A 24,988-nucleotide genomic window follows, 5' to 3' on the forward strand; every position below is an offset into this window, starting at 1 on the left:
CAGTAAGCCGTGGCCTGCCTGGCCACGCACTCTGCCTCAACATCTTCCTCTGGCAAGGTGTTGTGGAGCAAGTAGGCCTTGAACTCTGCGACCCAGCTATCTGCCTGAGGCTCCAACACCAACAACAGACGGGCCCCGGATGTCGGGCCGCAGTCCGGCGCACCTGTGGGTGGTGTGGGTGAAAGTTCCTCACGGAGCAGCATTGCGCCAGCGGCAGAGGGGACGACTGATGGCACGAAGGGCCTCTCCTCGTAGATGCCGGGGATTTGAGGCTCTCGGTGGGATGCCCGCTTGGTGATGTCGTCGGCCTCCTTGTTAATGCCGCGTGGAATGTGCTGTAGCTCCCAACCCGGAAAACGCTTCTCGAGCTTACGTACCTCCTCCAGATATGTCGCCATGTGTTCATCCTTCGGCTTGTATTTCTTGTTGGAGAGGTTGAACATGAGTTGAGAGTCGGCCTTGATGGTAAGGCGCTTCATACCCAAGGCAGAGGCGGCCTTGAGACCGGCAATCAGGCCTTCATACTTGTGATGTTGTTGGAGACCTTCTCGCCATGCATAAAGCATAGCTGGATGGCGTAACAAAGCCTGTCACCGGCTGGAGAGACGAGAATGACCCTAGCCCCCGCGCCCTGCCTAGAGAAGGCACCGTCGAAATGCATGACCCAACCAACCGACGCTTTGTCCCCAGGCAGGAGGGACTTGTCCTCGTGGTGCTCCTCCTCACCAGTGTCTGTCCACCCCGCCACGTAATCAACGAGAGCCGCCCCCTTGATGACCCTAGTGGTGCATAACTCCAACTTGAATGCTTGCGGTTCGATGCTCCACTCGGCAACTCGGCCCGCGGTGTTAGGGCTGTGCAGGACCTTCTCCAGGGGGTACGCGGAGACGACCTTGATGGGGTGCCCTTGAAAGTAGTGGCGCAACTTTCTGAAAGCGACCAAGAGTTCCAGGAGGAGCTTCTACTGCATTGGGTAGTGTGCATGTGCGTCTCTCATCACCATGCTGACAAAGTACACGGGGTAATCAACGAGGCACATGGTTTCCGCGGGCTCCTGCTAGCGACCCGTCCACGACAGGAGATGCAAAGGAAGCCAACGATGCGAGGGATACAAACATCTATGGTGTGTGCTTCGACGGCGGCTGCAAGCACCGTCAATGACGAGGCCTCGCGCATCCCCCCCCCCCCCCCCCGCGCGAAAACACCATTGTTCTCCTCCCGTGCTCGCTGGTGTGATTTGGGAAAAAATGACGCAAGGAAAATAGAGGCCTGATCCAACAGTTGGTAGACAAACAGCATACACTTGGGATGCGATCGGACATGAGTCTGGCGTCGGTCGTCCGCTGCCTAGCGTTGTCTTAAAAATAAGGGAAGTGCCTATGTCTCTTGCAAAATTCAAATCAAGCCCACACACAAATTTTAAAAAAGAGACCAACCCAAGGTTAACCCTTGTTGGCATTTATTTATAAAAGAAACTCCGCAAGCACCACACGTCTAAGCTGGGACTTAAACTCGGGTGGGCTGGCAACAACCTCAGCTGCCGAGCCAACGGGTGAACGCCCCGTCCTCGCCACACACAAATTTGACCTGTCCTCAAAATGGCTGATCCCGAACGATTATGACGCCCTGAATTTCTCCCCCAAAGAATTACTCCTACTCCAGCATGGTGCACTATTATATTCTCAAAAGAAAAAAAGCACGATAAGGCAAGTAACCAAATCACTGAAATCTCTCCTACTCCCACTGTTTTTCATTTCGTTCGTTGGGACCTACCGCCGCCTCCCCCTCCTCCTCCTGCTGTGCCTTTTCTTCTTGGCACCACACTGGCAAGCGTCCAGAGTCCCGACAGGAACCTAAACTGAGAAGAAATGGGGTGAGAACATGGAGGTTGAAAGGAGGCAGCTTTGGTGGGGAATCTCGGCATCCTCTCCTCAGAGAGTCGACCCACTCCACCTCGTATGTTTTTCTCTCTGCGGCAAGATTGGATCTTCGATTCTTTCTCTCCCGTCATGCGATCATTACCCTGTAGTTGTTTTCTTTATTGTGTGGTACGCTTCGAGGATCCATCTTCCTTGCTGCCTTTGGATGCTCGGCGACTCGTCGTTGCCGCGGAATTTTTGGTGTTGACGGGCAGTTGATTAGCGGTTTCTCTTTCTTGCCTGCTGGTGTTAAGAACAGTATAATTGGCAATCCTCGCCGCTGTGTATCGTGTGATTTATTTATGTATTCCGTCCGTCCCTTTTATTTGTTCGATTGTCTGTTTCGTGCGAGATCTGCTTGCAGAGGTTGCTGCTGTAGCATCGCACTTCTTTTTCCGTGCGATTTTTTTTCTCCTGGCTTGATTTTGCTTTTGGAGTTCCTTTTTCGTCCCACTTCAATTCTTGGTGAGATTGCTTTCTGACTCTACTGACTGTTCTGTTTTTCTTGTTTACAAGTAAGGTCGCTGGCTAGTCTAATTGCGTGATTATGCAGAATATTCTCTCCCCCAATCCAATTACCTAACACGTTTTGTCTTCTTCTTTCTTCCAGTTTTAGCGTGGTGAGAACTATTCATTTATCTTTGTGTTCTTCCAGTCAATCGCAGACCTCACACCTGTAAGTACTAATACATCGCATGGGCCATGGAGAGCTGTACAATTATGTTGCTCATTTCTGTATGCAGCATGCTTATTTTATTTTACCCGTGCCGTTTCTCTCCAATTGTCCAGGTAAAAACAGCTAAACATTTCACCGGAAGTTCCTCAATCCTTTCCAGATGCATCAGATAATTCTTTGCTGCCCCATCCAGAATAGTGGGGAAACTGTGGCATTTCATAATTTGGAGTGATATATTGCATTCTACCGAGGAAGTGAGGTATTACTTACTGGTTCAGAGTGGCATCTTGCTTCTCACATCAATGGCGGCTGTGTCTGCTCATGACTCAAGGCAGTACTCATGGTTGTGGGTTAGCCATATCAGCCCCAAGAACTCCAAATGGCTCCAAGAAAATCTCAGCGGTGAGCCTTTTGCTCTGTTTAACTACCAAATGAAGTTATCATCGGTATTCTTTGGATATTTGCTGATCAAATTAGCAAGACGATGTTACTAGGTTCTCTCAGTTGCACATTACATTTTCAACGCTCGTGGTTGGTGTGTACACAAGCCACCCGTAGTCCTTTAGTTGATCTGAGTATTTAAAATAAAATCATCAGGTGTTTCTAGCTGCCACGAGGCACATGATGTCTCTTCTAGCGTTTTAATTTCTCTCAAAGTTTTGATTTATGACCTGATATGATCTTCTATGATAGTGTGACCTGTGTCATCTTCATATTTTCCTACAAGTAATTGGATGCTAGGCTTTGAACTATTGATTGCATATACGCCCATAGGTTCTGCTTTAATATGGAATGCTCCTTTTTCCTAAAAGACTACTACTTCGTAATATATGTGAAATGTTTCTCGAGAAGTTTAAGCTCCTTCTCATCTTAGCCAGTTTAAGCTCCTTCTCATCTGGAAATGTTTCATGTGGTATTCTTCATAGGTATCCCAATTCCCATTTTGCTGTTTCTTGGTGGGAGTTGAACTGAATTTTTCATAGTTCGAAACCTAAAGTTCTGTACGGTAGTCATATAACAAAGTCATTGTTGGTTTATATCTCTCTACCCTTTGAATAATTGAAAATTTGTACGAGAACATTTTGTTGCAGTGATTGAATTACGCCCCTGTGTTTATTTATATACTATGGTTCATGACCAAAATTAATCTCATTTTGTGCAACAGATATGGACACGAAGGTTAAAGCCATGATCAAGCTTATCAATGAAGATGCTGATTCTTTTGCAAGGAGAGCGGAGATGTACTACAAGAAACGCCCAGAGTTGATGAAACAAGTGGAGGAGTTTTATCGAGCATACCGTGCATTAGCAGAAAGGTACGATCAAGCCACCGGGGCACTTAGACAGGCTCACAGAACAATTTCTGAAGTATTCCCAAATCAGATGCCATCAATGGATGAGTCACCCTCTTCTGCTGGCCAAGAAGTGGAACCACATACTCCAGAGATGCCTACATTCTCCCGTCCAACATATGAATCAGATGATCATAACTCCAAGAGGAATGGTTCACACTCTCAGGAAACCAGTGCATTGTCAAACCGAAAAAGTCTGAAGCAGTCCAATGATTTGTCACTCGGTGCTGAAAATGCTCCTCGTGCTGTTTTTGATGGAAAAGCACAGAAAGGCCTAAATTTTGAAAGCCCAGAAGTTAAAGGGAAAGAGGATATCAGCAATGGAATATTAAATATGCAAGAAGAGATTTCGAGGCTATTAGCTGAGAACCAGAATCTGAAACAACAGATGTTGTTGGAATCAGAGCGGGCAAAGAAAGCTGAAACTGAGATCCAAAATCAGAAGGATACTGCTTCTCAGTTGCATTCTGACAAAAATACATCTATTCTGCAGTATGACCAGTCCACTGAGCGTTTATCTGCTTTGGAGTCTGAGCTCTCTAAGGCACAGGGTGACCTCAAGAAGCTAACTGATGAAATGGCTTTGGAAGTTCAAAAGCTAAATAGTGCTGAATCACGTAATAGTATGATACAGTCTGAGCTTGAGGCTTTGGATCAAAAGGTGAAGTTACAGCAACAAGAGCTTGATCAAAAGCTTAAGGAATTGGAAAATCTCCACTCAAGCTTTCAGGAGGAACATGAAAAGCGCATGCATGCTGAAAGTGCTCTTCTTTCCAAGGGAAAGGAGGGTGCTCAATCTAAGGAAGAAGTTCAAAGGTTGACTATAGAGATCAAGATGGCAAATGCAAATTTAGATGAGCTCATGCAGAGCAAGATGCACCTGGAGAGCGCTGTTTGTGAGCTGAAGATGGAAGTCGGGAGCCTTACTGAACAAAATCACTCTTCCGAACTGCTTATACAACAACTCGGCGGTGAGATAAATTCACTGATGGATTCAAGGAGTGAACTTCGAAATGAAATCCAAAGCATTATGGGCACCATGTCACAGCTAAGTGCTGAGAAGGATGGAGCTCTACTTCAACACCAGCAGTCTGTGGAAAGGGTTTCTGTTCTGGAATCTCAGCTAATGAATACACAGTCAGAGCTGGAGGTTAACGAAAATAAGGTGCATATCCTGATGAAAGATGTGGAACGGAAGAGAGAGGAAATTCACAGTATTCATGGCCAGCTACAAAATGAAAGCGATAGGCAAACACAAACTGAAGCAGCTCTTCTCATGTCAGAGAGTCTGCATTCCAAGTTGGAGGAAGAAGTGAAAAGGCTGACACAAGATCTTGACACGACAATAAAGAAGCTAAGTGAGTTGGAAAATGAAAAGTTAAATCTGGAGAATACATCAACAGAATTGAAGAAAACCATTTTAGGTCTGAACTCTGAGATGGATGCATCACTACTTCAACAGCATCAGTCTCTGGAGAAAGTATCTGATTTGGAGTTACAACTCTCAGAGACAAAGTTGAAACTGGAGAAGTCTGAACAGAAAATGCAGTTACTGGAGCTAGAAATCGGACAGATGAGTGAAAGTGTCAGTGGTCTGGAGTTGACTTTGAAAGACGAAGCTGGGAAGAGGGTGCAAGCTGAAACGTCTCTCAGGTCAATGGAGAATATGTATTCTCAGTCTCAGGAAGAAGTGAGTAGGCTGCATCGAGAGATTGAGAAGCTGAATGGCAAATCGAATGAGTTGGAGAACTTGTCATCTGAACTCAAGAGCACCATCTTACTTCTAAACACCGAAAAAGATGCAACCCTTCTTAAGAACCAGGAGTCCTCGATGAGAGTATCCGATCTGGAATCTGAACTCTCACAACTGCAAGCTGAACTCCAAACGAGCCTAGATGGTGAAACCAAGAAGCGTATTGAATGTGAAGCAGCTCTCCTCTTAGTGACGGATCTTCACTCTAAATCTCAGGATGAAGTGAACAAGTTGGCCATGGACATTGAGGAGCTGACCGGGAAATTAAGCGAGGTGGAGAACATTAAGATGGATCTTGAGAACATTGTAAACAAGCATACGAAAGATATCCATATCCTCCGTGAACAGAATCTTTCTGCTGAGCTTATAATAAAAGACCTGCATTGTGAATTGGGTGCATTAAAGGAGTTGAATGTGAAACTTGAGGCTGAAGTGGGTTCACATATAGGTGAAAAGGAGGCTATTCGGAGAGACTTTGTTCGTCAAAGAGAGGAGAAGGAAAATCTTGATGGGATACACCATGCTCTGGCTTATGAGATGAATGCTCTAAAAGACAGCACAGCAGCAAACCAGATGTTGATAGAGGAATTGCAGATTACAAACTTAAAACTGAAGGAGGTGTATGCAAAGAATTTGATTGAAAAGGTGCTTCTCTCAGAAAAGCTTCAAGAGATGGAGAAACTATCTGAAGAATATTCAGTGTTGGAGAACTCAGTTTCGGATGCAAATGCTGAAATTGAAGGACTGAGGGAGAAGATAGAAGTGTTGGAGTCTTCAGAAAGCTCTTTGAACGGTGAGATTTCCACTTGTGTTTCTGAAAAGGATGCTCTTCTATCAGAGCTAGACACCCTTGGTAAAAGTTTCGCTGTTATTTCAGGGAAGAATTCTGCATTAGAGATGTCATTATGTGGTCTGAAAGCTGAGTTTGAAGACATGGGAATAAAATTGAAAGATTCTGAAAAAACATGCCAGGCTCAGCTTGCAGATAACTCAGCTCTTTCTGCAGAAAAAAACAACTTGTTCTCTCAGGTAAATTTTTTAACCAACACTACAAACTCAACCTTTTGTTTTATTTTGTAGTGGAAATTGATATTGATGAATATCCATGGTAGTCTTGATAAGATGTTCTTATTGATATTCTTTTATTAAAATTAGTTCTTGTTCGTAACTACAGAGAGTGCCTCTTTCATTTCAGCTACAGAACATTACAGTGGTTGCAAAAGTCCTGGAAAGTAAGCATTCTGATCTTCAAGACAAGCACACATCTTTGTCAAGAGAGAAGGATCTTGTATATGATCAAGTAAGGAAACTGAAGGGTCTGCTGAGAACAATTAATAAAGAGTATGAAAATGCTGTGAAGTCACATGAAATGCATGCAAACAGCCTAGAGAAGCAGATTTCTTCTCTCCATGAAAAAATCCATGACATGGACGAGAGGCTTCAGGAGGAAGAGCAAAAAAGCATGGGAGCTTCTATTAGTGTGGTGGCCTTGGAGAGTAGTTTGGTTTATGCGAAAGACGAGTATGTGGCTCTTTTAAACAAATGTCTAAAGTATGCATTGGAAAATCATGCTGCGAAGATTTTAATATCACAGCTGGAGGATAAAGCCAGATACCATGAATCGGAGAGGAAAACATTGCTAAAGCTTAATGGGAGACTAAGAGAAGGGATTTCACACCACATGAAGGTCCTTAACATTGACAGAGATTTAGGACCTGCTGAGATAGCTCAGGACGAAATTTTGTTACAGTCTGTTTCAGATGAAACCTCCAGTATTCTGAAACATAAAGAGGAAATTGAAGATGATAATACTCTCATGTACACTGAGCTCTCAGTCCTCTCGACTGTCATGTTGCAGCTAGGAACGGAGTTCAGAGATCTGCACTTGCAGAAGTGTGCCCTTGAGAAAGACGTAGAGAGAGAAGCAACAGAATTGATTTCTTTGCAAATTAAAAATTGCCAACTTTTGGAATCTAATGACCAGCTTAGGCAAGAGCTACAAAATAACAGTGAAAGGGATCATCTGCAGAAGATTGAAGCATTAGTTTTACACGAGAAGCTATCTTGTTTGGCAGAGTCCTACCAGGCTTCGCAAGATAAAATTACTGACATGGCTGAGAAAAACGAGTCCTTGTCTAAGGAACACCAGTCTTTAATTGAGAAGTACAATGCCTTGGAGGACGAGAACGGTACTGCTCTTAGAGAATGCATGATGCTTGAACACATGTCTTTGTTCTTGAGAGGCCATAATAATGAGGTAGCATCTGCATTGGTATCTCTTACCGATGAGACGGCGTTGCTGAGTTTAGTTAAGGGTGAGCTTGATAATGAAGTCAAAGTGCTGAGTGCAAGAGCTATATTGTTTGAATCAGAAAACAATTACCTCAAGAAATATTTAGTCTACTTGACAGAAGTTCTCACGACTCGGCTTATCCTCTTAGAGTTTGACTTGAACGCGGGGAGAAGTATCTCCCAGGAATTGGCTGTTGAACTTGAGAGTTGCATGGTGCAGTTGATGCAGAAGGATGATGAGCTACTGGAAGCAGAAGAGAATGTTCAGCTCATGCAAGCAAAGAACCGGGAATTATGTGGAGTTGTTGGGGCGCTTCAGGTTGCCATTGAAGGTGCTAAAGTGGTGAAAGGAGAACTTGAGAAGAAAATCGTGATCCTGACCGAGGAGGGCACTACCAAGGATGGTGAAATTTTACTACTTCGCCAAGCAAATGAAACTCTTGAAATGGATGCTGGGATTCTGAAAAGGAAGGAGCAGAGTTTGATTTCTGCACATGAGCTCATGTCGGAAGAGGTTGAGCAACATGAAAGAGAATCTCTTCTGCTGATAGGTGAGACAGTAACCTCTTCTGTGAATGTCGCAGTCTACAAAGAAATGGCACTACAGTTTATGATGGAAGCCAAGGCTATTGAAATTAGTGCAATCGCGCAAAAAGAATTAATATTGAATAAAATCTCCATGCGAGATGCCCATATTGAGGCTCTGCAGAAAAATGTAACCGACATGCAGGAAGAAAATGCAGAACTGAGCATGCAGCTAGCACTCATCGGATCTTTGTCTAATCATATCAGTTTGCTGGAGCAAGATGCTCTTTCTCTGTCAAAACCCTACAGCACAGAATGCAAAGAGGTAATATTCATCCATCCTTGATTATTAGGCTAGTAGGCATTGGCTCCCAATGTTATTTTCATGTCATTCCTGCACTGCTATAACACTAATCGGTCATCAATCCTTGATGTGTAAGCATCGTGTACTACTATGGTGGCATGTCATCTTATTCCTGCACTACTATAGTACTCATCGTTGAGTAAGCATTATAAAAACAAAATCACAGTTAAAAGATGAAGCAAATCCATATTTTATCTTCAATACTGCACATCCTCGTGTCATCTTATTTTGTAGCTGGATATTTGTACTAATTTCATGCACAATACATGTGTCACTTTGTCACCGTAGGAAACCTGTATGCAAGAGGACAAGATTGGCCCAAAGTCTCATCGGTTTGCCGGTGGAACTCTGGAGTTAAAGCAGTTAATGTCAAGAATAGAAGCACTTGGGGTGGTTATATCGGATTCCAAGTGCCGTCGAGATGAGGAGTCGACCGATTCCACTGCAAAGATGATGGCAGTAAACATGGAAATCCAAGAGCTTAAAACAAAAGGCAGCTCAGAAATATATTCTGAGAAGGAGAAGCAAAAAGACGGTGAGGGCTCCAAAGGGAAGCAGGTCCAGATGATGAAGGATATTGAACTCGACGAAATATCAACCTACTATCCAGCATACGGTACAGAAGCTTCATCGTACCCAGTTGGAGTTGGCAATGGTGCGAACGCAGAGGTGGACGATGAGATGCTTCAGCTATGGGAGGCTGCAGAGAGGACGTGCAAGAACCAAACAGCCAAGTCGTCGTCATGCGAGCACGAGCACGACATAGAGGCGGTTGAGGAGGTGAAGAGCGAGTACCCTTGGTCGGAGCTATCAAGGGGAAGAGACCTGGGAATCATCAACAAGCTCGAGATGTCGTCTTCAGCAGAGCCTGACGAGTTATGGGGCAAGAATGTGGTGGAGAGGCTCGCTTCTGATGGGCAGAGACTGGCGAGCATCCAAGTGAGCATCGAGGAACTGAAGCGGAAGATGGGTGGCCCGGCCAAGGGGCACTCGGAATACGAGAGCGTGAGCACTCAGCTGCGCGAGACGGAGGGGCTGGTGTTGGAGCAGATGAACCTCAACAGCAAGTTGGCAAAGAAGGCTGAGAATTACCCTGCGCTGTCGGATAGCATGAATGCGGAGCGGGAAGGTGGTTTTCCAAGCAAGAGGAAGATGTTGGAGCAGGTGCGGAAAGGGTCGGACAACGTGGCGAGGCTGGAGCTGGAGCTTCAGAAGATACAGTACGTGCTGCTGAAGCTGGAAGAAGAGCACGAGTACACAAGGCTCAAGGTGTCGGACAAGCGCACCCGGGTGCTCCTCAAGGATTATCTCTACGGGAGGAAGGACCACCGTGGAAAGAAGAAGAGGTCGCCCTTCTGCGGCTGTGTGCGCTCTAAATCCAGGACTGAGCCATGACCATTTTTCGTTGCCGTGGCGGCAAGAAATAAGAAAACCTTTCTCGTCTTGTAAAAAGAGAAAACCATACTTATAGTAGGCGCGTGTCCCCTTTGTAATTGAGCTAGCATGTTAGTATTCAGAATAAGCTTGTGTATCTAGAGTATTTTTTTTTTCAGCTGTCGGTGCGAGTAAAATGTGTTAATTTTCTTCGGCATCAATGAGATATAGATGGATCAGGCATTTTATTTACCTTTTTTTTTGAGAAGAAGGCATTTTATTTACCTTGTATGCATCATCTGGGTGACATCAGATTTTGCACGCTAAATGCTGTCACCCCCACCGAAACCAAGAGCGCAAAGAGGCTGTGTGCTGCTCTTCCCCTCCCAGCGCTGGCAGCCGCTCTCGCACCACTGGGGATCTTGCCGACGCGACGGAGGCGCTTCACGCTGAGTTCGGCGTTGGCCCATATGACATATGTCTATCAGGGCCTCTTGCTTCACTCTTATATGAGAAAAAAATTAACTACAAGTCCATTTACTTGCGTTGACGTTAGCTTTAGTCCCTATGGTTACAAATACCCAAAGTACAGTCACCAAACTTGTTCTAGGGGGTCATCTACGGTCCATTATACGGTTTTGTGTATGTATGCGCTGAGCTGGCTCGAGTCAACCGATGCCAAGTGTGCATTGACTGCCACATGTGCCCAGCCGCTCGATTACGCATGCACGCATGGTTCTTTTTTGCAAAACTGGCAGTTATTAAAAGATCCCCCACCTGGTCCGATCGAGCCACCTGGTCGGATCGAGCCCACCCGCTCCGACCGAGCCCACCCGCTGCCGAACCGAGCCACTCTCCTGCTTCTCCCTTCTCCCCTGGTTCATCGTCGCTGCCGAGGTGGTTCCTCGTCTCCGGCGTGGGCGAGCGTGGCGACGGCACCATGAGCTCGTCGTCGGACGCTGCGCCGCCGCCGTCCGCGCCATTTGGGAGGGGCCTGCGTGACGTCCCTCTCGCACCGTCGCGTCGTGACGACCATGCCTCGCCGCCCCTCTATGGTACGTCACCGTCGCCGACAGGTTCTGTGCTTGATCTGTCCATGAAAGCTCCGGGGAAGAGCTTGCGTGCGAGTCAATTTCGCACAACTGCTAGGGTTTGGGCTATTTCTCCCCCTTTTGCCACCTATGGTGTAGGGTTTAGGGTTTTAGCAGCGGACGTTTAGCAGGGCCACAGATCAAAGCTAGGGTTTCTGATGTGCTATGGATCTTGTATCTAGAGATGGTCCAGGGTTTGCATAGCAAAATTAGGGTTTGATTTTGGAGCATGTTAGGGGGAGGCCATGCTCGCTTCTCCCCTGTTTCTTTGCTTTATATGGCCTGTTTGTTGATCATGATATGAGATGATCGTTTTGCGCATGAGATGATCATTTTGCTCATGAAAGATCATATATTTGGTCAGTGGAGGCCATGAATCCGTGCTTTCTTTCTGCAACATGTATGAAATTTGCTCTGTAAGATAACTGAATTTATATGTGTTAACCTGTTTGAATATTGAAATTTCCGAACTTGATTTAGTACAATAACTGAACATTGACACTGGGCATTGCCACTTTGCTTGTTTTGGTCCAATTACATTACTTTACTGCTTGCTCAGTACCCTTGGTTAGGTCCTGCTTAATCAGTTAACTGAGCTACTGGTGGTTTGGTACAGTAACTGAACTTTTGAAGTTAACTGAATGTTTTCAGCTTGACTGAACCTTCATAAATGTCTCTGTTTATCTTGTCTGAACATTGCAACTTTGAAAGTTTTGCAGGACCCCTAAGCAACTAGTTCTTTGTTGAGGTCATACATGGTGGCTATTTCCTTTGTGCAGGCAAGCATAGGGATTACCACAAAGGCCACTCCATTTGGTATGACTACTGTGACATAGATAACTGGACACCTACTGTTGTTGCTAGTCTGGTTGAGGAAATTGGGTATGAGTTTAAGGGCGGGATCAGGGCTTCCTGGTGTGTTCCTGGGTTGACAGTGTACAAGAATGGATTAAGAGAGATTAAGATGGGAGACAACACTATGACAGAGAACATGAAGGATTGTGTTCTGAATGGGAATCAGTTTCAGCAAATATTTCTTGATCATGATGAGAGCCTGAGATCATATATTTCTCCTGTTCATGTTCATTCTGATGATGAGGATCCTCCATTTGCCAAATTCAGTGGGATTAGGCCAAAGAAGGAGAAGGCACACTAGCAACAAGAAGAGAAGACACAACAACAGCAAGAGCAGCAGGTTGAGCTCACTCTCGTGGAACAGGAGCAGGCTGAGCTCCCTCAAGTGGAACAGGAGCTGCCTCAGCATGATCAAGAGCATGAGCAAGATGAAACAGAGTCAGAAAGTGGAGCAGAGTCAGAAGAAGATGATTTCATACCAAGTCCATCCCAGCCAGGAACTACTCACCTTTCATCTCAGTTTGAGTTTAGGGCCAGGAAATCCTCTAGGTGTTTGAACATGGATGCAGCAGACACAGTTGGTTATTCAGTAATGCAGGATTCAGATGAAGATTACATTCCACAAATTGTTGATTTGAGACATTGATCTACAAGATGATGATGACTTGTTTGACAAAAATGTTGATTGTGACAAAGGCAAAGGTAAAGCAGTCCAAGAAGAAGCTGGTGATAGATACGTCTCCAATGTATCTATAATTTTTTATTGTTCCATGCTATTATATTACTTGTTTTGGATGTTTAATGGGCTTTACTATATACTTTAATATTATTTTTGGGACTAACCTATTAACCGGAGGACCTGCCCAAATTGTTTTTTTGCCTATTTCAGTGTTTCACAGAAAAGGAATATCAAACGGAATCCAAACGGAATGAAACCTTCGGGAGAGTTATTTTTGGAACAAACACAGTCCAGGAGACTTGGAGTGGACATCAAGGAACAAACGAGGCGACCACGAGGTAGGAGGGCACGCCCAGGGGGGTAGGCGCGCCCCCACCCTCGTGGGCCCCTTGTGGCTCCCCTGACCGACTTTCTTCGCCTATATATACTCATATACCCTGAAAACATCCAGGAGCACCACGAAACCCTATTTACACTGCCGCAACCTTCTGTACCCGTGAGATCCCATCTTGGGGCCTTTTCCGGTGCTCCGCCGGAGGGGGAATCAATCACGGAGGGCTTCTACATCAACACCATAGCCTCTCCGATGAAGTGTGAGTAGTTTACCTCAGACCTTCGGGTCCATAGTTATTAGCTAGATGGCTTCTTCTCTCTCTTTAGATCTCAATACAAAGCTCTCCTCGATCTTCTTGGAGATCTATTCGATGTAATTCTTTTTGCGGTGTGTTTGTCGAGATCCCATGAATTGTGGGTTTATGATCAAGATTATCTATGAACAATATTTGAATCTCCTCTGAATTCTTTTATGTATGATTGCTTATCTTTGCAAGTCTCTTCGAATTATCAGTTTGGTTTGGCCTACTAGATTGATCTTTCTTGCAATGGGAGAAGTGCTTAGCTTTGGGTTCAATCTTGCGGTGTCCTTTCCCAGTGACAGCAGGTGCAGCAAGGCACGTATTGTATTCTTGCCATCGAGGATAAAAAGATGGCGTTTATATCATATTGCTTGAGTTTATCCCTCTACATCATGTCATCTTGTCTAATGCGTTACTCTGTTCTTATGAACTTAATACTCTAGATGCATGTTGGATAGCGGTCGATGTGTGGAGTAATAGTAGTAGATGCAGAATTGTTTCGATCTACTTGTCGCGGACGTGATGCCTATATACATGATCATGCCTAGATATTCTCATAACTATGCACTTTTCTATCAATTGCTCGACAATAATTTGTTCACCCACCGTAATACTTATGCTATCTTGAGAGAAGCCACTAGTGAAACCTATGGGCCCCGGGTCTATTTTCTATCATATAAGTTTCCTATCTACTTTATTTTGCAATCTTTACTTTCCAATCTATATCATAAAAATACCAAAAATATTTATCTTATTATCTCTATTAGATCTCACTTTTGCAAGTGGCCGTGAAGGGATTGACAATCCCTTTATCGCGTTGGTTGCAAGGTTCTTATTTGTTTTTGTAGGTACGAGGGATTGCGTGTAGCATCCTACTGGATTGATACATTGATTCTCAAAAACTGAGGGAAATACTTACGCTACTTTGCTGCATCACCCTTTCCTCTTCAAGGGAAAACCAACGCATGCTCAAGAGGTAGCAAGAAGGATTTCTGGCTCCGTTGCGGGGGAGGTCTACGCACAAGTCAAGGCATACCAAGTAATTATCACAAACTCTTATCCCTCGCATTACATTATTTGACATTTGCCTCTCGTTTTCCTCTCCCCCACTTCACCATTGCCATTTTATTCGCCCTCTTTTTCCCGTTCGCCTCTTTTCGCTTGCTTCTTGTGTGCCTGATTGCCCTGATGGCCTTGCCTAAAAACATTGGTCCTCACCTTAGAAGGTTGGAAGAAATCGAAAACAACGTTAGAAGCTTTATGACTTTACAATTTGAGCATAATAATTTCTTTAGAAACGAGTTTAAAGAACAAAAAAGCTTTATGGAATACATGAATAAAGAGCTTGATGATATGTCTAAGGAATTTTATGGTTTGAAATCTCAGTTTGCTCATCTTGAAAACTTAATATCCCAAATTTCGGATAAGCAGGCCACCTTAGTTAATAAGATGGCCGCCAAACCAGAAGGGTTAGAAGGAAATAATGACGAAGATCTGAAAGTGATTGATGTGTCCCCTATTAAATCTTTGTTTTGCAATATGAATCTTGATAATAATGGGACTGGAGATGAGTCAACTTTAGTTAAGAGGTGTCCCAATGATTCGGAGGTTTTAGATCTTGATGCAAAAATTGGTAAAAGTGGGATTGAAGAGGTCAAAACTTTACATAGCAATGAACCCACTATTTTGGATTTCAAGGAATTTAATTATGATAATTATTCTTTAATAGATTGTATTTCCTTGTTGCAATCCGTGTTAAATTCTCCTCATGCTTATAGTCAAAATAAAGCTTTTACCAAACATATCGTTGATGTTTTAATGCAATCTTATGAAGAAAAACTTGAATTAGAAGTTTCTATCCCTAGAAAACTTTATTATGAGTGGGAACCTACTATTAAAATTAAAATTAAAGATCATGAATGCTATGCTTTGTGTGATTTGGGTGCTAGTGTTTCCACGATTCCAAAAACTTTATGTGATGTGTTAGGTTTTCGTGAATTTGATGATTGTTCTTTAAACTTGCACCTTGCGGATTCCACCATTAAGAAACCTATGGGAAGGATTAATGATGTTCTTATTGTTGCAAATAGGAATTATGTGCCCATAGATTTTATTGTTCTTGATATAGATTGCAATCTTTCATGTCCTATTATTCTTGGTAGACCTTTCCTTAGAACGGTTGGTGCAATTATTGATATGAAAGAAGGAAATATTAGATTCCAATTTCCATTAAGGAAAGGCATGGAACACTTTCCTAGGAAGAAAATAAAATTACCTTATGAATCTATTATGAGAGCCACCTATGAATTGAATACCGAAGATGGCAATACTTAGATCTATTCTCGCTTTTATGCCTAGCTAGGGGCGTTAAACGATAGCGCTTTTTGGGAGGCAACCGAATTTTATTTTTGTACTTTACTTTTTGTTCCTGTTTAGTAATAAATAATTCATCTAGCCTCTGGTTACATGTGGTTTCATGTTTTAATTAGTGTTTGTGCCAAGTAGAACCTATAGGATAACCTACGGTGATAGTTAATTTGATCTTGCTGAAAAACAAAAACTTTTGCGCGCACGACAATAATTTTAATAAATCACAGAAACGTGATTTTAAGTTGATTCTTTTTGCAGAAGATTAATAGACAAATTTCCTAGTACTTCCTATTTTTGTAGGATTTTAGAGTTCCAGAAGTACTCGAAAGTTACAGATTGCTACATACTGTTCTGTTTTTGACAGATTCTGTTTTCCGTGTGTTGTTTGCTTATTTTGATGAATCTATGGCTAGTATAGGGGGGTATGAACTATAGAGAAGTTGGAATACAGTAGGTTTAACACCAACATAAATAAAGAATGAGTTCATTACAGTACCTTAAAGTGGTGGTTTGTTTTAGTTTGCTAACTGAGCTCATGAGATTTTCTGTTGAGTTTTGTGTTGTAAAGTTTTCATGTTTTGGGTAAAGATTTGATGGATTATGGAATAAGGAGTGGCAAGAGCCTAAGTTTGGGGATGCCCAAGGCACCCCAAGGTAAAATTAAAGAAAAACCAAAAGACTAAGCTTGGGGATGCCCCGGAAGGCATCCCCTCTTTCGTCTTCGTCTATCGGTAACTTTACTTGATGCTATATTTTTATTCACCACATGATATGTGTTTTGCTTGGAGCGTCTGTATGATTTGAGTCTTTGCTTTTTAGTTTACGACAATCATCCTTGCTGTACACACCTTTTGGGAGAGACACACATGAATCGAAATTTATTAGAAAACTCTATGTGCTTCACTTATATCTTTTGAGCTAGATAATTTTGCTCTAGTGCTTCACTTATATCTTTTTAGAGCACGGCGGTGGTTTTATTTTATAGAAATTATTGATCTCTAATGCTTCACTTATATTATTTTGAGAGTCTTTAGAAAAGCATTTTAATTTGCTTTGGCTATAAAATTAGTCCTAATTTGATAGGCATTCAAGATGGGTATAATAAAAACTTCCATATAAAGTGCATTGAATACTATGAGAAGTTTGATACTTGATGATTGTTTTGAGATATGAAGATGGTGATATTAGAGTCATGCTAGTGGAGTAGTTGTGAATTTGAGAGATACTTGTGTTAAAGTTTGTGATTCCCATAGCATGCACGTATGGTGAACCGTTATGTGATGAAGTCGGAGCATGATTTATTTTTTGATTGTATTCCTTATGAGTGGCGGTCGGGGACGAGCGATGGCCTTTTCCTACCAATCTATCCCCCTAGGAGCATGCGTATAGTACTTCGTTTTGATGACTAATATATTTTTGCAATAAGTATATGAGTTCTTTATGACTAATGTTGAGTCCATGGATTATACGTACTCTCACCCTTCCACCATTGCTAGCCTCTCTTGTGTCGTGCAACTTTCGCCGGTACCATACACCCACCATATACCTTCCTCAAAACAGCCACCATACCTACCTATTATGGCATTTCCATAGCCATTCCAAGATATATTGCCATGCAACTTTCCACCGTTCTATTTATTATGACACACTTCATCATTGTCATATTGCCTTGCATGATCATGTAGTTGACATAATATTTGTGGCAAAGCCACCTTTATAATTCTTTCATACATGTCGCTCTTGATTCATTGCATATCCCGGTACGCCGCCAGAGGCATTCACATAGAGTCATATTTTGTCCTAAGTATTGAGTTGTAATTCTTGAGTTGTAAATAAATATAAGTTGATGATTTCCATTTATAGAGCATTGTACCATGTGAGGAAAGGACGATGGAGATTATGATTCCCCCACAAGTCGGGATGAGATTTCGGACTTTATGAAAAATAAAAGAGGCCAAAGAAGCCCAAATAAAAAAAGGCCAAAGAAGCCCAAATAAGAAAAATGAGACAAAAAGAGAGAAGGGGCAATGGTACTATCCTTTTACCACACTTGTGCTTCAAAGTAGCACCATGATCTTCATGATAGAGAGTCTCCTATGTTGTCACTTTCATATACTAGTGGGAATTTTACATTGTAGAACTTGGCTTGTATATTCCAATGATGGGCTTCCTCAAAATACCCTAGGTCTTCGTGAGCAAGCAAGTTGGATGCACACCCACTTAGTTTCTTTTAATGAGCTTTCATACACTTATAGCTCTAGTGCATCCATTGCATGGCAATCCTGACTCACTCACATTTATATCTATTGATGTGCATCTCCGTAGCCCGTTGATATGCCTAGTTGATGTGAGACTATCTTCTCCTTTTTTGTCTTCTCCACAACCACCATTCTATTCCATATATAGTGCTATGTCCATGGCTCACACTCATGTATTGCGTGAAAATTGAAAAGGTTTGGGAACATCAAAAGTATGAAACAATTGCTTGGCTTGTCATCGGGGTTGTGCATGATTTAAATATTTTGTGTGATGAAGATAGAGCATAGCCAAACTATATGATTTTGTAGGGATAGCTTTCTTTAGCCATGTTATTTTGAGAAGACATGATTGCTTTGTTAGTATGCTTGAAGTATTATTGTTTTCATGTCAATATTAAACTTTTGCCTTGAATCTTATGGATCACATTCATGCCACAATAAATAAAATTACATTGAGAATTATGTTAGGTAGCATTCCACATCAAAAAAATTAGTTTTTATCATTTACCTACTCGAGCACGAGCAGGAATTAAGCTTGGGGATGCTTGATACGTCTCCAACATATCTATAATTTTTGATTATTCCATGCTATTATATTACCTGTTTTGGATGTTTAATGGGCTTTACTATACACTTTTATATTATTTTTGGGACTAACCTATTAACCGGAGGACCAGCTCAAATTGTTGTTTTTTTGCCTATTTCAGTGTTTCGCAGAAAAGGAATATCAAACGGAGTCCAAACGGAATGAAACCTTCGGGAGAGTTATTTTTGGAACAAACGCAATCCAGGAGACTTGGAGTGGACGTCAAGGAACAAACGAGGCGGCCACGAGGTAGGAGGGCGCGCCCAGGGGGTAGGCACGCCCCCCACCCTCGTGGGCCCCTCGTGGCTCCCCTGACCGACTTCCTTCGCCTATATATACTTATATACCCTGAAAACATCTAGGAGCACCATGAAACCCTATTTCCACCGTCGCAACCTTCTGTACCCGTGAGATCCCATCTTGGGGCCTTTTTCGGCGCTCCACCGGAGGGGGAATCGATCATGGAGGGCTTCTACATCAACACCATAGCCTCTCCGATGAAGTGTGAGTAATTTACCTCAGACCTTCGGGTTCATAGTTATTAGCTAGATGGCTTCTTCTCTCTCTTTGGATCTCAATTCAAGGTTCTCCTCGATCTTCTTGGAGATCTATTCGATGTAATTCGTTTTGCGGTGTGTTTGTCGAGATCCGGTGAATTGTGGGTTTATGATCAAGATTATCTATGAACAATATTTGAATCTCCTCTGAATTCATTTATGTATGATTGATTATCTTTGCAAGTCTCTTCGAATTATCAGTTTGGTTTGGCCTACTAGATTGATCTTTCTTGCAATGGGAGAAGTGCTTAGCTTTGGTTCAATCTTGCGGTGTCCTTTCCCAGTGACAGCAGGTGCAGCAAGGCACGTATTGTATTCTTGCCATCGAGGATAAAAAGATGGTGTTTATATCATATTGCTTGAGTTTATCCCTCTACATCATGTCATCTTGCCTAATGCGTTACTCTGTTCTTATGAACTTAATACTCTAGATGCATGCTGGATAGCGGTCGATGTGTGGAGTAATAGTAGTAGATGTAAAATCGTTTCGATCTACTTTTCGTGGACGTGATGCCTATATACATGATCATGCCTAGATATTCTCATAACTATGCACTTTTCTATCAATTGCTCGACAGTAATTTGTTCACCCACCGTAATACTTATGCTATCTTGAGAGAAGCCACTAGTGAAACTTATGGCCCCCGGGTTTATTTTCTATCATATAAGTTTCCTATCTACTTTATTTTGCAATCTTTACTTTCCAATCTATATCGTAAAAATACCAAAAATATTTATCTTATTATCTCTATCAGATCTCACTTTTGCAAGTGGCCGTGAAGGGATTGACAACCCCTTTATCGCGTTGGTTGCAAGGTTCTTATTTGTTTGTGTAGGTACGAGGGATTTTCGTGTAGCCTCCTACTGGATTGATACATTGGTTCTCAAAAATTGAGGGAAATACTTACGCTACTTTGCTGCATCACCCTTTCCTCTTTAAGGGAAAATCAACGCATACTCAAGAGGTAGCAATGATCCTACTGAAGATGTGGACATGTGCTTGCCTTCATCTGATGAAGATAAGGTTAAGCTGAATTTCAAAAGTTTCAGAGAAGAGGACCTGGCTAAACCAAAGTTCAAAGTGGGTTTGACATTTGTTAGTGTTGAGTTACTAAGGAGGGCTATCAAGGAGTATAGTTTTCATGAAAGGGCTGACATCAAGTGCCCTAGAAATGATAGGAAAAGAGTTAAAGGCATTTGTGAAGATGGTTGTCCATGGTCTTTGTATGCATCATTTGATGGGAGAATCAACTGTAGAAGTATAACCCAAATCATACCTTCATAAAGAAATGGAGTGTCAACTCATTCACTGCTCCCTTCCTGGCAGGAAAGTATCTTGATTCATTCAGAGTAGATGAAAACATGAACATGAAGAATTTTTTAAGGGTTGTTGTAAGGGCATCCTTTGCCTTAGGGTTTTGGTGATGATGACAACACACGAGCACTAATTGTGCGCCATAGTTTTCTCAGGTACACTTTGTGTGGCGCAAGACAGTTAGGTTTCTCTCTGTGCGAGAAAGATCGAAGACTGAGTTTCGGACGTTTTATTTCCTTTGGTCGTAGGATATCCGTACTATTAAGAGGGAATCCACATCGGAAGGTATTGGGTGAATCCTTCACTTACACATTCTCTGCACCCACCATATACCCTCCATTCGAGGAGAGAGAGGTTCCCCATCCCTTGTTCTGTGCAGTCCTGCTCTTGGCGGTTGTACCGCTTGTTTGAGCGGTTGTACCGCTGGCCAGTAGTTCCGGTCTTACCACCACCCATAGTACCGCTCTGGGGTGACTCCCTTCTGTACTGGGTGCGGTTGTAGACCGGTGGTGGAACGGTAGTTCCGGTTTTTCTTGATAAACAGGTACTACCGGTGTTCACGGCGGTAGTACCGCCTCGGACCCCACCGCCCAGGAACTGCTGGCCCGGCGGTAGTTCTGTGACGCCCTCGATTCAATCGTACACTAATCATACACGCAAATGTGTACGATCAAGATCAAGGACTCACGGGAAGATATCACAACACAACTCTAGACACAAATTAAGATAATACAAGCTTTATATTACAAGCCAGGGGCCTCGAGGGCTCGAATACATAAGCTCGAATACACAAGAGTCAGCGGAAGCAACAATATCTGAGTACAGACATAAGTTAGACAAGTGCCTTAAGAAGGCTAGCACAAAAGCATCTACGATCGAAAAGGCAAGGCCTCCTGCCTGGGAGCCTCCTAACTACTCCTGGTCATCGGCGGTCTCTGTCACGTGGTAGTAGGCACCCTCGGGGTAGTAGCAGTCGTCAAAGGTGTCATCTGGCTCCTGGACTCCGTCATCTAGTTGCGTCATCCGAGAAGAATGGAAAGGGGGAAAAAGAGGGAGCAAAGCAACCGTGAGTACTCATCCAAAGTACTCGCAAGCAAGGATCTACACTACAGATGCAACATTATCAAAGGAAGGTTGTATATGTGGACTGGGCTGCAGAAATGCCAGAATAGAGAGAAGGCCTAATCCTATCGAAGACTAGCATCTTCTGGAAACCACCTTCTTGCAGCAAACAGGAGGAGGTAGAGTAGGATAAAGTAAAGTAGTAGAAGTGTTATCAACCTCAGCCAGAGATCCTTTCTCGACTCCGTGTGAGAAAGCAATCCCAGAGCCATACTATCCAATTGTCATCACAAACCAATCCTCATCACCATCCAGTCTCATCACAAGTATCCAGTTCTAGTTGTATCGATCGGGATACAACTCCAAGTGTCTGTTACCGTAGGACGGGCTATCGATAGATGTTTTCTTCCCTGCAGGGGTGCACCAACTTACCCACCACGCTCGCTTAACTCCGGCCGGACACACTTTCCTGGGTCATGCCCGGCCTCGGCCAAACAATACGCCGCAACCTGACCTAGGCTTAATAGAGAGGCCAGCACGCCGGACTAAACCTATGCCCCCAGGGGTCATGGGCCATCTCCCCGGAAACTCCTACACATTACGTACACGGCCGGTGAGCATACCTAGCTACCTCCTTCAATAAGGTAGGTGCTTACGCAGTCCAGCCCGGCGCGCGCCGCTCAGTCGCTGACGTCTATTAAGCTTCGGCTGATGTATACGACGCAGAACACCCATACTATGCCCACGTGATGGTTAGTGCTATCAGGCCAGAGGCCCCTCGGATCAAATATCCAAATCGTAGTGGATTAGGAACGCGCGGTAACAAGTAGAGACTCACGAAAGATGTGACCCCGTTGCCCCGTCTCGAGGACTTGGGGCAAGGGCTAAGAATGCCCGGCCACGCCTCATAATTATCTCATGGGCACCTTCCAGGTCAACCGACTCCTCATCACTCGCAATTATGCTCGCGCGGGTACCCCTCAGGGTCGACCCGTCTTGAGTAACATGGTTCACTGTAAAGTCATAGTAATCATAGTAACTGTGTGTCTAAACATCAAGGGGAAAACCCGAGGAATCACCCCCGATGAATTCCACTCAATGTAATCATCAAGGTGAACGTAAGAGGAATCACCCCCGAGGTTCACACTTGAGGGGTTGCACGACAGAGTCATATCGGAAGTGGTTAAGGCGGAATCACCCTCGATGACCACGACCGAATAGCTACACTACAGGGTTAACATCAGAAGTGCCGTAGAGGTCTCACCCTCGGCACTCGATAGTAACCCAGCAGTGTCGAGCAACTAAGGGGAAAGTGGTGTGCGGTGCCGGGGCCTGGTCTTCAATCCCGTTGATCGGGTCTTCAATGATGAAGCAGGGGCAACAAGGACAAGGTGGGGGTCACTGATGGATCACTACTCAACCTATACTAAACAGTTTAGGATAAGCAGGTAAGTAACAACAACAGGTTACAATAAATAGGCTATGCATCAGAATAGGAGCAAACAATAACAGTAGCAAAATCTAATGCAAGCATGAGAGAATGGAATGGGCGATATCGGGATGATCAAAGGGGGGCTTGCCTGGTTGCTCTGGCAAGGAAGGGTCGTCGTCGATGTAGTCGATCACAGGGGCAGCATCGGTCTCGGGGTCTACCGGAGAGAAGAGGGGGAAGAAACAGTAAATATAAAGCAAACATAGCATAACAGGACAACAAGCAGAGCTAGACATGTTCTAACATGGTGCTACACGATACCGGCGAGGGGGGGAAGTCAACTGGGAATGTTTTCCCGGTTCCGGACCTGTGTTAGACAAACGACCGGAGGGGGAAAGTTCCATGTTCAGCATGCTAGGGGCATGTGACAGATGAACGGACCGCGTATTCGGATTCGTTGGATTTTTCTGAGCAACTTTCATATAGAAAACATTTTCATCTGATATACGGTTTAATTTCTACGAATTTTCAAAGTTTAAACAATATCTTGGAATTATTTAAAATAACAGAAAAGATAAAATGACGTCAGCATGACGTGCTGATGATGTCAGCAGTCAACAGACTGGCTGACCAGGTCAAACTGACCCGTGGGTCCCACCTGTCATGGACAGTGGACTAACAGAAGTTTAAACTAAGTAAGATAGAGTTATTTAGCAGGAAGGCCCCACCTGTCATGGACTAATGAACTAAATTAATTAGATTTAATTATGAAAAACACTTTAATTAGAGGAATAAGCGGTAGGGCCCGCTCGTCAGCGTCACAGAGACGCCCACTCAGCTCGTTGACTGGGTCAACCCAGTCAACGGGGCCCGCGGGGCCCACTGGCAGTGACCCAGGGGTGGCCCCAGGTGTGCCACGTTGGCGGTGGCCGGCGGCTCAACGCCGACGATGCCAAACGCGGCGGCGCAACACGGATCTCGCCGGAAAACGCGTACAGGGCTCGGGGAGGAGCGGGGCTAGGCTCATTCGAACGAGCTCTCAGCGCCGCGTCCAGTGGTGGCCGTAGCATCGCCGGACTTGGCCGGAATCGGCGCTGGGGCACGGGAAGGCTCGCGCACGTGCGCATTGGGCTCCTGGGAACCTCACAAGCTCGACTACGAGCTCGGACGCAAGCTGCGGCAACGGTGGCCACTGCGACGAGCTTCATCATGGTGGCGGGGCAGCACCAACGGCGACGGCAACTAGGGGGCGAGATCGACGGTGATAGCATAGGGGAAAGGTCGGGGAGCTTACGTAGGAGCACATGGTGGCTCGTTGGAAGGTTAGGAGCAGCAGGGCGTCGGAATCGTAGAGGAACACCGGTGGCTGCCGAGGAAGAAGAAGCTGGCATCGGAGTCGATGCAGGGGCGCCGAGCTCGAGGGGCTGGTCGTGGGTGAAGGAGAGGTCGACAACGGAGCCCTCGGCACGGTCCTAGGTGAAGGGGACGGCGAAGACCGCGTAGACGGTGCCGGCCATGGCGACTGCGGTGGTGGCCGTGGCGGATCTGGGCGAGGAGGATCTGGTGGGAAGAGGGAAAGGCGGAGTGGGCGAGGGGAAGTGGGAGACTGGGAGTGGCAGGGAAGGAGGGGACCGAGACGTCGCGGAGGCTTATCCACCTCGACGTCGGTGAGCGGGTCCGGTGGCGACCGCGCCTTGTAGCGGCGCGCAAACGAGGAACAGGAAGGGAGCGTGGTGTGGGGAGCTGGGCCGGCTGGCTATGGTAGGCCGAGGCCCGTGGGAGGGCCATGGGCTGAGGCCCTTCTTCCTTTTTTTTATACAATTTTCTTTTCTTTTAAAATATCTGTTTTAGCTATTTTAGGCCACTTAGACATTTTGCAAAAATGTTGGTTCA

At 44.4% G+C, this 24,988-nt stretch overlaps 1 protein-coding gene across 4 annotated transcripts; it reads left to right on the forward strand.

Moving 5' to 3' along the window:
- Positions 1-1,680: 1,680 nt before the first annotated feature.
- LOC123117876 (protein NETWORKED 1D) lies at positions 1,681-10,507 on the forward strand. Of its 4 annotated transcripts, none has more exons than XM_044538558.1 (7): positions 1,681-1,956; positions 2,530-2,595; positions 2,709-2,997; positions 3,761-6,493; positions 6,578-6,729; positions 6,875-8,842; positions 9,170-10,507. In XM_044538558.1, exons 3-7 carry the CDS (start codon positions 2,898-2,900, stop codon positions 10,274-10,276), a joined length of 6,060 nt encoding a protein of 2,019 aa, XP_044394493.1. In that variant the 5' UTR covers positions 1,681-1,956; positions 2,530-2,595; positions 2,709-2,897; the 3' UTR covers positions 10,277-10,507. The 4 variants fall into 4 exon arrangements, with proteins under 4 accessions (XP_044394493.1, XP_044394500.1, XP_044394480.1 ...); XM_044538565.1 differs by having other exon boundaries at positions 6,896-8,842; XM_044538545.1 differs by having other exon boundaries at positions 3,761-6,729.
- The last annotated feature ends 14,481 nt before the right edge of the window (positions 10,508-24,988 follow it).

The sequence above is a fragment of the Triticum aestivum genome, chromosome 1B, assembly GCF_018294505.1.
Source record: "Triticum aestivum cultivar Chinese Spring chromosome 1B, IWGSC CS RefSeq v2.1, whole genome shotgun sequence".
Classification (NCBI taxonomy): Eukaryota; Viridiplantae; Streptophyta; class Magnoliopsida; order Poales; family Poaceae; genus Triticum; species Triticum aestivum.